The following is a 14,656-nucleotide window of genomic DNA, read 5'->3' as shown; positions in this document are numbered from 1 at the left end:
CTGTCAAAGTGCTGAAAGCCAAGATAAAGAAAAAAAAAATCCTAAAGGAAATTAGAGAGTGAAAAACAAACAAATATAACATATAATACAATGATAATTTTAGCAAAATTCTCATCAAACACAAAGCAAACCAGAAAAGAATGAAATGACATATTTAAAATGCTAACAGTAAAAACTGTTAAGCTAGAAGTCTGTATCCAGTAAAATATACTTCAAAAATAAAGATGAATTATATAAATTTTCAGACAAGCAAAACCCGAGAGAATTTACTATCAGCACTACAAGGAAACTGGAGGAATTTCATCGGGCTGTCAAGAAATGATACCAGTTCTACAGGATTATAAAGCATGAAATTACTATGAGGGGTAAATATGAAAAAGTATATTTGAATATCATAATTTTTGTAAGCTACCTGCCTACTTAAAACAAAAACAACGTTATATCATGACGTTTATAAAATACATGTCAGTTTGGGCAGCTACAGCAAAATTCCATAAACCAAGCGGCTTATAAAAAACAGAAATTTATCTCCCACCTTTCTGTAGGTCGTAAGTCGGAGATCAGGGTACCAGCATGGTCAAGTATGGTGAAAACTCTCTTCCAGGTTTCAAACTTCCAACTTCTTGTATCCTCCCAAGGAAGAGAGAAGAAAGAGGAAGCAAGCTCTCTTGTCACTCATATGGGTACTCAACGCATTCATGAGGCTTCCATCTTCATGGCCCTCATCTACTCCTAATTCTCTCACCTTCCCATCACCCCCACTTTACCATCACATTGGGGATTAGGGCCTCAACATATGAACATGGGGGCAAGGGCCACAAATATTCAGTCCATATATGTGACAGTAGGAGAAAAAAACAGGAGGGCCAGAGCAAAGTGGCTTATCCTGTTGTAAACTTATTTTATGTGAGGTGGTAAATATTACTTCAAGTTATACTGAGATTAAAAATGCATATTATAATCCCAAGAGCAAGAACTGCAATAAAAGGATAGGGTAAGAGCTAATGGAGGAGATAAAATACTAATGAAACAGATGATTAATGTAAAAGAAAGTAAGACAGCAGCATGAATGGAAAAAGGAACACAGTGAATAAAAAGAAAACAAATAGCAAAATGATATACTTAAACCCAACCATATTAACAACCGTGTTAAATATAAAGGAGTTAGACTGTTCTCAGTTAAAGGGGAGAGACAAAGTAGATACCACGCTAACCAAGACCCAACTATATGTGTTTACAAGAGATGCATTTTAAAAATACACTAGGATGGGAGCACCTGGTGGTTCAGTTGGTTAAGCGTCTGCCTTCAGCTCAGGTCATGGTCCCAGGGTTCTGGGATAAAGTCCTGCATCAGGCTCCCTGCTCAGTGGGGAACCTGCTTCTCCTTCTCCCTCTGCTGTTCCCCCCTGCTCATGCTTTCTTGCTCTTTCTCTGTCAAATAAATAAATAAATAGAGAAAAAGAAATAAACTAGAATGAAAGTAAAAGGATAGGAAGAGATGTGTTGTAAAAACATTAAGCATAAGTAATCTTATAAGGCTTTCTTAATATTAAAGTAGACTTCAAAACAAGGAGTATTATCTGAAGCAATGAAAGAAATTTTATATATTTATCTTGATATTTATTTATCATATATATATCATAAATTTATGTCATCAATAAAGGGTCAATTTGTGAAGAGAATTTAAGAGTCATAAATGCATCTTTCAAGTAATCAGGTATTAAGGTGGTCAATTAGGACAATGAGCCAAATTAAAAGTAATAATCAAGTCTTTATTCACTTAGTGTGACATTGCAAATGGGAGGCAAAAACAGGCACTAGTTCCTAAGGTTTTCATTTTTCCTTGTGAAATAGCACTAGGCGAGGAGTTGGGAGATGGATTGCAGGTGGGGGAATTGTCTCACTGCAAAGGAACCCTAAATGAAATGATTCTCCCTATGAACCTGAGGGCCAGAAAGGAGAGAGGAAAGAACTAGGAGTGGAAAAGTATGGAGTCAAAGTGGAGAAAAATTCCTTAGCGTAGACCCCTGATGAGGCCTTCAAATCGAAGTGGTAGGCTAGGAATGCAGACTTGCATATGGCAGTAGCTGTCCCAGGGGCCCGGAGTCCTCGACTGCAATTCATCCAGAAGACCAATGCATTGGCTGTATACACATATGGTGTGGGCAACACAGCTTCTCCCCAGGAGGCCTGCTGGGTAAAGCCTAATAATTGCATACGAAGGATCAGCATAGTTGTTTGGCCTGGAGTCACATTCCTCACTTTATGTAGTTTATAGCAGAATAGCAAAGCACAAAAAGCTAAAATTTATAGAACTAAAGGAGAAGTGGGCATATCATGTTTGGAGAATTTAATGCTTCTTTTTCTGTAATCGATAGAGCAAATAGATAAAATGTCAGTGAAGATGCACTTAACCTAATAAACCTTTTTAGTATACTCCTGACAGCAACTGCAGAACGTATCTACTTTTGAAGTAGTCATGGAAGCTGAGCCATAAAACAAGTCTTGATAAACTTCAAAAGGTTAAAATCGCATACAGTGTATTCTTTGATCATGACAAAATTAAGGTTAAAAAAGATAACAAAAGATACTACTAACCCCTCCCTCTCCATATATTTGGAAATTAGAATATATACTTCTAAAAGCACATGGGTGAAAGAAGAATCACAAAATAATTGGGAAGTATTTTGAATTAAGCCATTACAGATGCACAACATATTACAATTTGTGGGCGTCACTCCTGCTTCCATCCCTTAGCGCCCAGACCCAAATATTCTAAACGTTGTCCAAGTATCTAAATATGAGAAAAACTAGTCACTATCCAAAACACACACCACGTCTTATAAGATGGTACCACAACCCCTTAAGATATTGTCTCTCAAATGGTTCTTAAAATGAGCCTCTATTAGGCCCTGCCAGCATTCTGTAAGGCAACTGCTTCTAGATCAGCATTTCTCTAACCTTTTTCTTTACCTCCTTGTCTTGCCCTCAAGAGAACTTTTAAGATTTTTCTCCCCCCGAATCATTGTAAGATCTAAGGTTTTTTTGCTCCTTAGAACCAATTTTTGCCTCTTGTGGAGACAATATTACTCCCACTGACAATGAATGTTCTACTTAATACGGTAAAGAATAATACTTGTTAATTCCATAAGCATAAGCTCCTTTCTGTTTGCTATAAAAAATGTGGCTTTTGGCCAAAAGGATGTTGCATGTTGTATATATACTTTATATAGTACATAATCCATTACATAGATTGGTAGATGGTGGTACTGGCACAAGTATTGAGGACAGGAAAGGAAAATTCAAAATAAATGTCTATTTCAGTGAGAACAAATTGCTTCATGCTCCATGATGGAAAGTGCTGGTAATCACTCTTGGCCTCTCCAGGCAATAGCCTGGATTAATGAATCAACCACCCTGTCTTTATAAGAGGTCCAGACAAAACAGGATGTTAAATGGATACCAGTTCATCTCTTTCCTCAAGTACCCCACTACTTTGTCAATGGCCTTCTACCCAAAGCAGCTTTGGTACTAGGTACAGAGATTATGCATGGAATCAGTAACCTGGCTTCTACCACTGTTGAGTGCCCCGCTGGTAATAGCAAAGCCAATGTTGAACACTCAATAGAAAATCATTTCCCAGGAGATCATTAATCCATCTGGTGGGATGTTGATGAAAGTGACCCACCAAATAACCACTCCTATTCTTACTTTTCACTCTTCCTCCACAAGCAGAAGTTGGAATCTTCCAGATCTTGACACCATTGAACTCTTGATTGCCTCATAATCTAACTTCTGATTACATTATCATAAGAAAGTTCCCAAATACTGATTTTTTTAAATTCATGCCTGGAAACCATGACTCTTGTGCGGTTAAGAAATAACTTTAGTTCTATCTTTATAAAAGAAAACACAAGGACTTTTGTTTGCCCGTATTTTTCAAAATCCTAGAAACTAGATGACATCTTAGAATTATACATGTTAAGCATAATCAGATATGGCCTCGACTTCATCCCATGTTCTCCAGATCATTCACAATGAACCCCACAAAATTCAATTCAATAATCCTATGTCTTTAGTTCTTCATATCATCAAGAATCTGTGTATCCAAAATAATAAGTTTTCAAGCAAAACTCTAGTCTGTGACTTGTAATTACCCTCTTTTTAAGTTTAGAGATTCTTGAGTAATTAATGCTTTTGGATTCTTAATATCTGTTTTTGAATGTTCTTGAACTCAGTAATATCTAGATTTCTTTTTTACTTAATGATAGTTGGTTAAAACAAGTTAAATCTGTTTTCCTCATATGGTCTGAGAATAGGTTAGGGTAACCCACATTTATACTTGAAGTCTGTCTTTTTTACCCTTGAATGATTCAGCTAAACACCATGAAGTTTTACCATTAGGTAATGAAATGACCTTCTTAAAATAGCTGTAACCCAAAAGGCTGTTTTGTGAGAGTGAACTCAGAGAATTAATAAGGAGATCTGTACAAAGCACCTTGATCAATTTCGGAGGTGAAGTGTATGATAAAGGATAGATCAAGGTCACTTTTCCTGATGTCACTCCTGTTGAGACAGTGCCTGGCATAACTGGGCCACTAGATTGCAAGGGAAATGGGAGTTTGAAGCAATTATCTAAATAACGTAGACAAGAAGGCACACTCGGGTTTGTCAAAGTCATCCATATGAGCAGAAGGGGAATCTAAATATTTTGAATCTTGTTAGGAATTTATTAAAATATCTCTAGGACACACATACTGATGCCACTGACTCATTACATAAAGGGAAAATTTTATCGCTGGAAAAAAATAGGTTCATGTACATATTTCACATTAAGTAAGCGCTCAATTTTCATTCTACGTCACCCAATAGATAATGCCTTTTACCTGCATAAGGGTAACAACACTGTTCATATAATCTATTCATAGCATTTAGAGTTCTGTATTTCTAAAATAATTTTCTCACCAAGCAGCATGAGGTTTCATCCAGAAGGAAAAAATCAGTGTAGCTGATATGGATACAAAACAGAGGAATAGAAAAGGAAATAGAATTACCCATACGCTTCTGGGAAATAAAAAGACTTCACAAGCTATAAAAAAATCATTTTATTCACAGGGTACATTTCCAAATTTTCTCCAAGTAAGGGAGGTAGAGAAATTGAGACTTACTGAACCTTCTCACTACCAGCCATAATTACAATGAACACACCAAAGAAAAAGACATGTTTTTACAGCAAACCTCCTCCTATGACATCGCATTTAGATTTTGTAGAAACCACTCAGCAGAACCAACCAAGATAGATACTGTTTTTTCAAGTCACACTATAAAAAGTGCCAATTAAAGTTTTTTTTTTTACCTGCTACCTTTTATATGAAACTTTTAAAAAGAAGAAGAAATGAAGAGCACTGATTTCCCGCATACCTCCTGCTAATGGAATTTAGTCTTATTAGGAAAAAGTAATTTCATCTATACTTCAAAAGTGAGTTCAATTTTATAGTCTAATCTAAAAAATCTTTTCCAGAATTATTGCATCCATGGCCTGGTAGTCAAACCACATTGTACGAGAAAGAATTATTTTTCTATCTTTCTCTTACCTCCAGTCTGCAAATTTTCTGAAAAAGAGCTTGCACACATGTGGAATGATATATAGGGTGCAATAATCCAATTAAAGAGACCAGTGAGAAACATTTCTCTTTCAAAGCTTTTCAGGCCAACTGTACTGTGGTCACTAGAGTTCTAATAATGTTCTAGACTTTTTAAAAATTACATAAGCTTTTCAATGGAGCTTTCCTTGTCTGTTCTCTCCCCTTCCCTCTAGTGTCTCTGACTCTGATGTACCCCTGTGGCCATCAATCACCACAAATGGTGAATCCTGTATATTATGGGAGGGATGTCTATAGTAACTTACGGATAAGAAAGCCCAAAGAATTGGTGCTTAAGAGCAAATGAGAAACAGAAACAAACTGTTTCTTTGCTTCCATGAATGCTAGTGTTTGCTGGAGAAACAAACATTTTTAATCTAATCATTTTTAGCTTTCCTGTAGCTATCACCTAAGGAGCTCTCTATGAGAAGGTTCTACTACTTCAACAAAGGATATTTACATACCATTATCAGACGTCTCCAAGGCCTATATACTATTGTGCATTTATATAAAATAGTCACATTTCACTACATTTATAAGAATCCTTGCTGATGGTAAAGGTACAACTTGGAATACACATGGCTACACCTTTAAAGTGACAGGGGGACAGGAAGGAAATACAGAAGGAAGAGGGAGCCAAGCCAGACAAAGTTAAGGCACCCTCTGCTACCCCCACCCTCATCAGCCATTTTTCTCTTTTCAATGGGAATAAATAATGCAAGGGTGTGTGTGTGTGTGTGTGTGTGTTGTGTGTGTGTCTATGTCTGTGTATCTGTGTGTGTTTACACTAGAACAGAGGGGAGAAAACACATCTAAATCTTTACAACTGTCACCATGCATAGCATATGGTGGCCATGTCTCAAAGGGTGATGTTCAAAGTGACACTTTCTACTATCGCTGCCTCATTATGACAGGAGAGCTAAATAATAATCTTGTGTATGCGTCAAAGTGGAGATAAAAAGGGGCTATGAGAATGGCAGTGTTTACATATCCTAGCTTTGACACCAAGGAAAGCACGACTCAGAGATGGGCAGGAGGGCCCAAGTAGGTAAACTGATGTCACTCCTCCGTTTTCTTCCCTATGTGTCTCACAATCTGGCTCTCACGCTGCTTCCTCTAGCGTCTTTTCGTCATGAGCCATAACAACTGCATAACAATATATTTCCTTTAAAATGTTTTGAAAGGTTCTATTCTTGGGACTGCACTCAAAGACTAACAGCCTCTGCACTCTGAGCTTAGATTCATACTAAGATCCCTCCCAGGGGTCCTTCACAATTAAAATCCTGGTTTTATCTTTCTCTTTTTCTTTTTGGTTAAACCCTTTTTTATCACAATTTTCCATTTCACTTATGATGCAGAGAAAAACAGACATATCTGACTCCAAATTTTCTCTGCCCTGGATAAACTCTTATCTCTTAGATGTTTATTGGTATCACGCAACACATATGCTTTTAAAATGACAAATAACTGGAGAAAATCTAATTATATAGAAGCAGAAAGAGACATGATCAATAGATTTGAATATTATTCTATAAAAGTCCCAGGCAGCTTTGCATCATTGATTATATCTGACAGCCTTAATAGGAACGCAAAATTAGAAAGGACTTTATCACAATGCAGAGATCAATAAGAACACAGAGGAGGGAGGCAAATAAATGACCATGAACAAAAGATAATTCCTCTCTTGTGCTTTAAAAAAGTTATAGTTGGTTATCACACAAATGTTCACAGATATTATATGTCAATTTATAAGGTTATTTATTCCTTCTTAGGGGGAAGAAATCAGAAATGTTGGCATCAGAAAGAAGAAAATCAGAAGGAAACGGAAACATACTTTTTCTTTATTGTGATGATGAGCAGAGGCTGTCTTATGTTTGAATGAGCTTTCCTTTCAAGCACTTGGTTCAATCTCTCACCTCTAGTAGGAATGTAAATAATTCAAGAGACATGCCTAGGCTGTGGATAAAGCCAACAGAAACCATTTTCTTATGATAGGAAGAAAAAGGTCTACAGCAATTGTAGCTTCATCTAAATCTCTTTCCACTTACAAAATAGGAATCTTACAGTGTTCAACCTAAATATTCTGTCCTCATCTTTCGGAGTCACAAACAAACATTCTAGGCTCCAGGATTCTTTTGGACCAGTCTCCTCAGCTTTCAAAGAGACTATGTGAGAACTATAGAACATAGTTGACTCCTGAACAATCGGGGATCTAAGGCGTCAACCCCTCCGTATAATAAAAAATCTGCATATAACTTTTGACTCCCCCAAAACGTAACTACTCCGTAACTATTATGCCTATTATTGCCTGGAAGCCTTATCAACAACATAAACAGTTGATTAACACATATTTTGTACAATATACTATATTCTTACAATGAAGTAAGCTAGAGAAAATAAAATGTTATTTAGAAAATCATAAGGAAAATACATTTACAGTACTGTACTATATTTATAAAAAAAAATCTGTGTATAACAGACCTGTGTAGTTCTCACCTGTGTCATTCAAGGGTCAACTATATTTGCTATCTCCCTAGCTTCAAGAATTCAGAAAATTCATCTGAGTGGGAAAAAAGCTCCATTTTTAATCATCACTGACAGGGCCATAATTAGGTCAGGGTGACCAGAATTCAGTCACAGGACATCCAAATTTAGAGAGCACAAATTTAAGAAAAAAAAAAAACTGTTTAAGGCAGTATAAAATTTTAAGCTTCTCAGCAAATTTCCACACCAACTCTCCAGTCACAAGGCTACTAGCTTGACCCAACAGTCAGGCCATTTTCCCTGGTAGTGGATAGAAATAGATGGTGCTGGAAAGTCAAGGTCAAGGGCAGAGACTTATCCTTAGGTACTCTGAGAGTTTGGGAGTACAGTTTTCTCCTCCTTTCCACTTGCCTCCTCCTCTTCCCGGCACCCAGACCCAAATCGCTGTTCATAGTTACCTATAGTTATTACAGACTTTGCTAGAGGTTTGGCCGAAGTTTCAGGTGCCTTGTACTTGTTTACCACTTCCTGACGTGTGCTCATCAAAAAGTCATAATCTGAGAGTAGACCTCTAGCCTGAGAAGAGGGAAGTAAAAAGCACAACATTACTCTCAGTCCTTATTCCTCCACATATTTGTCCTCAGGTTCTCACAAAAGTCTTTCCAGCCCTTGATCCTTGGCACTCTAGAAACAGAGCAGATATTATTACCTGGTTCTGGTGGGAACGGTTTTGTACAACACATTAAGAATTCCCTAAAGGCGTTGGTGGACTGTGGCGGGTTTTTCCTTGGAAGTCCCTCCTGATAAAGATTTGTCAGTTAAAAATTTAACAAGGCCAATATTTTGAAACATGAAACTCAAAATGATAGACAGCTGATTTTTTTCAAAGAAATAGAAAGCTTCATATAATAAACTAGAAAACTGCAATAGTTGCTGACCAGAAGAAATGTGCTTGATATGCTTTCTATTTGGGAATCATATATACCACTTCTGTAAAGCTTCTGACGAATCTAAGAATATTTTTGTCCAATTTGGAACCCTGGGATTTCTTGCATTAATTTCCATGTAGATTGTGAGGCTGTGCTGTCCATTGCTCCAGGTACAACTTACATATAATCTAAAAAGGTTTGTAGGACATGAGACATTGCAAAACCAAACAGGTATTGTCTGAATATCTACCATTTGGGGTCATTTCTATTATTTTGGAATATTTACTTTGTTAAAACAAAAGTGAACTATATAGGAATAAAATTCCATGGCACTACTTAACTTCATGTATTGATTGTAGTTTAGATGCACAGTGCTGTATAAACTGTTGGTCAGAGGCACCTGGGTAGTTTAGTCCATTAAGTGTCTGCTTTCTGCTCAGGTCATGATCCCAGAGTCCCAGGATCAAACCCAAAATCAGGCTGCCTGCTCAGTGGGGAGGCTGCTTCTCCCTTTCTCTCTCCCTCTGCTCCTTCTCTGTCTCTCTCATTCATACTCTCGCTCTCTCAAATAAATTTTAAAAATCTAAAAAGTAAAAGTAAAGAAAATAAACTGTTGGTCAGACTCTACATAAAGCATAGGTTTCCATTTTCTTCTTCCATATAAAAATCTTTCATATAAAAAAAATCACTTTTCTAGCTTAGAGAATGATTTCATCCTTCACTCATCTTAATTTTACTGAAGTGTAATTAAAATTAAACAGAGGTCACCTTATTCATGATCCTTAGCATCAATGCAATTCTTAAATTGGGACTGATAAAAGGTAAAAATCCTATCAGGTATCCATTTTCAAGATATATCTTCTACTGCCCCCATAGAGCAGCCTAATTTTTGTCAATAAAAAGCAAATTTAAAAATTAGACCAATGGGACGCCTGGATGGCTCAGAGTATCTGACTTTGGCTCAGGTCTTGATCCTGGGGTCCTGGGATCGAGTCTTGCTTCGGGGTCCCTGCGGACTATGTCTCTGCCTCTTTCTCTGTGTCTCTCATGAATAAATAAATAAAACCTTTTAAAAAAATTAGAGGGTGACATCCTTTCTAGGCAGATGCATTGAAAATAATGAAATATTTTCTTACTGTGTCTCCCATAACCTGAGTATCTTCTGAGCTAATGTTAAGGGTCAGTAGTATTAAAACATAATTGACCAAATTCGTCAAAGTATGAGGCCCAATTCCAGATAAACAAAATAAAATAATAGGTGCTTAGATTTCAACTTCTTAATAGTAATAGAGTATTCCAGACTACTCTGCCAGATAATTCTGGAAAGATCTTCACTTAGGAACACATATATTTCAATAAGGATAGATACGCATAACTTTATGCCACAATACATATGTGTACACACACACAAGCACAGTCATACTCCTAGTCTAGATACATCTAACCATGAAAAAGGCAATATGTATGGCATACCTATGAGTTGTCAGTATAAAATAATAGCAACTGCAATCTACTCTAAGAACACATTCTCATTTAACTGTAGTCATATTTCAAATGATGTCAGTGTGTATATATATCCTTAAGTGAAGACAATTCGGAGAAGTCAAAGTATTCTTTTGGTCTAATTCAGGGTTTCTCAACCTTGACACTGTTAATATTTTAGACTGGGTAATTCTTTGCTGGGGGTGGGGGAGCTGACCTCTGCACTGCAGGATGTTTAGCAGGATTCCTGGCTTCTGTCCACTAGATGCCAGTAGCACCCTCCAAATCATGACAATCAGAAATGTCTTTACACACTGCTGAAAGTCACCAGATGGGGGAGGGGAAACACCCCAGTTGAGAAGTACTGGTCTAATTGAACATTATCATCTTGGGCCATTTCTGTTCTGCCTTTCAGAAGCCACAAATTCACAGTCTAAAAATTGCATAACTTATAGTATAAATCTATCCCAGAAATCGTAACAAGATGTACAATTTCCAAATAGCAGCTTCAGTGGAACTGTGACGCATGGGCTTTATGGAGCTCTTTACTCACATTTGAACAATTTTATCAGTTAAAGTACTAATTTGTGTGGCATGTGTTTTTCATTAGCCCTTTTATATCTTTGATGACATGTATAGGTAAAAATGTACTCCTTATTAAGGTAATTATTAAATAATAACAATGGCTCTAAAAAGGAAATAGGTTTAAGGTTTCACATCCAGTGAGTATTTAACACAGCTTACTCACAGTAATTCTCATTACATTTTTGCTGGCATATAGGATTAAAATAACAAATCAGTTCTGTTATTGAGCATGGAATCAATATTCTCAAATTCTTAACTTTCTAAGCATCAATATAATCTGTTGTGTCAAGCAGTCATTTTTAACTGATTTCTATGATAACCTCAAAATTTAATCTTACTTAGAAACCATCTATTCTGGTGGTGAAACAGAATTTTCCCAAGGGCTTTGTTTTCTCAATGTCTTTTAAATTAACCCACCCAAACCTGCCACCTGTTTTAATTTATATGGTAAACTAAGTTTCTACCATTAAAAATGAAGTAGAATGTTTAGCATAACTTATCTATATTTTGAAGTAGAATGTTTAGCGTAACTTATCTATATATTGGTACATTGAAAAGAATAAAAATAGTGATTTCTAGTGTCTCCTTTTAGATTAAGGCATTCCAAAGCACAAAGACAGTAAGAGGCTCCCTTTACCTTCCTCATACATGTAAACATATTTAACTGCCTATAATCTGTTAGTAGAGTTTGTTTGCAGTTTGTCAAAGCTTATGTAAAAAGTTTTCTAAGTAGCCTTACCTGCTACTACCAAGGGAATCAACATCTATGAATTCACATCCCTTTGCTTGTATGAACCATGCATGTGTGACCACGCTCAATACATGGTTCATTCATGATGTGTGAGATGTTAGGGAGAGTCAGAATGAGTAAAACAATTCTGCTTATTTTGGGTAAGCATTTGGAGGTCATGCTAGTGTGAGCATTATGAGCAGCAACCTGTCAGCTGGCTTGTCTTATATCAAGGTGTAGTGATGTGTAGTACACAATATACATTTGTATGTAGCTCTTCAACAATGGTTACAGATTTTTGCCATCCTAAGTCATGTGGGTTCAACTTTCTTAGCTGCATGGGGATGAGCTTTGTTTAACTGTGTGTGAGTGTGCGTACATAAATACACGTTTTACTTGTGTGTGTGTATCTTGGAGTGAATATACCATAGTAGATATAAAAGGGATGTGCTTTCCAGTCCTGTTTCCAGACTAAACTTTACATCATTGTGCTTTACTTTATCTCTGATAATTAAATTAAGAAGACAATTATGCCAATTTGCAAATAAATAACGCACTCACATTTGCAGTCTTTCTGCACTAAAATAACATAATAATACAAACAGGCTTAAATAATGCAGACCTAAAATTGAGTTTATGCCCTCAATTCTGAGAAGGAGGGAAAGTGGCTCATGTTAATCAGACTATGAATCAACACAGTCTAAATTCAACAATGCTTCGCATCCTCTAAGTAGACTTGACAAAAGGGGAGGAAGCAATTCTTATTCAACATTTTTTAAATGGAGGGAAACTAGAGTTAACATAGACTTGGTTCAACAAATCACAAGAACTAGCTGTAGTGTTTTGTATCTTTATTACTCAGTAAGGAATTTTCTTTTTATCTACCTCATCACCCACTCACTGCCCCTAAATAGGGCAAAAATAAATAATAATTTTTTAAAAACCTATGGTTCTAAGATATAAGATAGGTTTTTCTCTAAAGCCAGATTGTGTTGATAATCCGTAACACTTTGTCCGGCATTTCCTTTATTCTACCTTGATTAATTCTTCAGCTTCAACAACTGGAGTTCTGTCTTGAGAACTGCATCTTCTAGCTTTGAACCATATAAACGTGCTTTACCAACAGCATTTCACCAGCATGTTACTAGTTGCAAATCCACAATGTGCTACAAAATATTTCACAGGATGTTTCATTTCTTATTTGTCCTCCAAGCCAACATCCAAAGTGGAGTTTCTCTTGGTTTTTCGTAGTTGTTTTATTTTGTTTTTCCATGTGGCCCATGTGAATCCATGAAATGACTTGACCATTCCTTTTGGAGTCATGTAGAAAACCTAACAAAAATACCCTGGGCTCAGTTCTTTCTTTTTCCACGGTCCCTAGGAAGTGGGCTGAAGTGAAGTGTCTTCACATGGGTCTAGCTGCATCCTCAGTGCACCGATTTTATGAAGATACCAGAGCTGGAGAAATTCCTCTGGCATGGCATGGAAGCCAGAAAAGGGCAAGACGTTATCATAGTAGTGGTGGCTGATGGGCTGCTCATGCATATTCACAGAGAAGGGCCAGAACCCATAAATAGCTACCTCTTCACAGAGGCCCAGAGCTGCACTCACCAGAAAGAGTCCTGTGGACAAGCGCTTAGCATGGATTCCCCTACTTTTCCAGAACTTTCCAATGCTACGCAGAAAATTGGGGTTGGCGAAGAGCACTGTTTGATTGGCACCAACATCTGAGAGTGTATAATAAACCCGGAGAGATGGCTCTGTTCCTGTCTTCATAGAAAAGGCAGGCATGTAGATATAACTGTGGTTATAGATTTTCATGTTGTCCACAAATGTCTTTCTGGACCATAGTAGATTCTGAAACCTATTAAAGAAAAGAAGAGGCTCAATTAAACCTTGAGAAAAGGAACTCCTCCAACCACTTTATTGTTCTTCTGATGGTCCTGTTACTTCACATTATCTCGGGGGTGGGGAGAGCATGAAAAATGCTTCACTTATATTTAAAATCTTCTTTGAACTTACCAATTATTTTTCATCAAGGAGCTTGGCTTTCCCTAACCCCAACAATCTTAAATTCAGGTTAAGATTCCTTAATGGAACTCCTTCTAAACTAAAATGCGCTGTACATTTTGTTCTCCCAGAATAATTTGCCTGGAATGTAAAAATGGTTTAATACTTATGAATTCACAAAGATTGTTGAATAAGAATTTTTTTAATTTAAGAATTTTTTAATTTATTCATTTGAGAGAGAGAGAGCAAGCGAGAGCCCAAGAATGGGGAGGGACTGAGGGAAAGGGAGAAGCAGACTCCCTGCTGAGCAGGGAGCTCCGATGTGGGGCTCAATCCCAGGACCCTGGGATCATGACCTGAGTTGAAGGCAGACACTTAACTGACCAAATGACCCAGGCACCCCATTGGATAAGATTTTGATAAAAACTATTTGTGCAGGGATGCCTGGGTGGCTCAGCAGGTTGAGTGTCTGCCTTTGGCTCAGGACATGATCCCAGATTCCTGGGATTCCACAGGCTTCTTGCATGGAGCCTACTTCTCCCTCTGCCTGTGTCTCTGTCCCTCTCTCAATGTGTCTCTCATGAATAAACAAATAAAATCTTAAAAAAAAAACTATTTGTGCAGTCTAATATAAGCACAGGACTGGTTTTTTCATCTGCAAATCAAAGGAACCACCTGAAAGATACTTCTTCCCATTGAAATTCTATGATCCTAGAAGTATTCAGATTAACTGATACTATAACTACAATATTACATGGAAAAAGAAATACTTGTTACTATTATAAAATGATGCC

General features: G+C 37.0%; 1 protein-coding gene across 2 annotated transcripts in view; it reads right to left on the bottom strand.

Annotated features, from left to right (window-relative positions):
• Nucleotides 1-5,090: 5,090 nt before the first annotated feature.
• ST8SIA1 (ST8 alpha-N-acetyl-neuraminide alpha-2,8-sialyltransferase 1) overlaps nucleotides 5,091-14,656 on the bottom strand; it is a 151,009-nt gene continuing 141,443 nt past the window's right edge. The window contains exons 5-6 of one of the 2 annotated variants that reach the window (XR_013364160.1): nucleotides 8,585-13,716; nucleotides 5,091-7,598 (exon numbers count right to left, since the gene is read on the bottom strand). Coding sequence is in view for 1 of the 2 variants with exons in the window: in XM_077870789.1 (XP_077726915.1) it covers nucleotides 13,230-13,716 (487 nt within the window). In the remaining variant the exon portion in view is untranslated. Of the gene's footprint in view, nucleotides 13,717-14,656 lie in introns of both variants that reach the window. The other variant, XM_077870789.1, reaches the window with a different exon arrangement.

Source organism: Canis aureus, chromosome 25, assembly GCF_053574225.1.
Source record: "Canis aureus isolate CA01 chromosome 25, VMU_Caureus_v.1.0, whole genome shotgun sequence".
Classification (NCBI taxonomy): Eukaryota; Metazoa; Chordata; class Mammalia; order Carnivora; family Canidae; genus Canis; species Canis aureus.
This window is presented reverse-complemented; position numbering and strand designations above follow the sequence as displayed.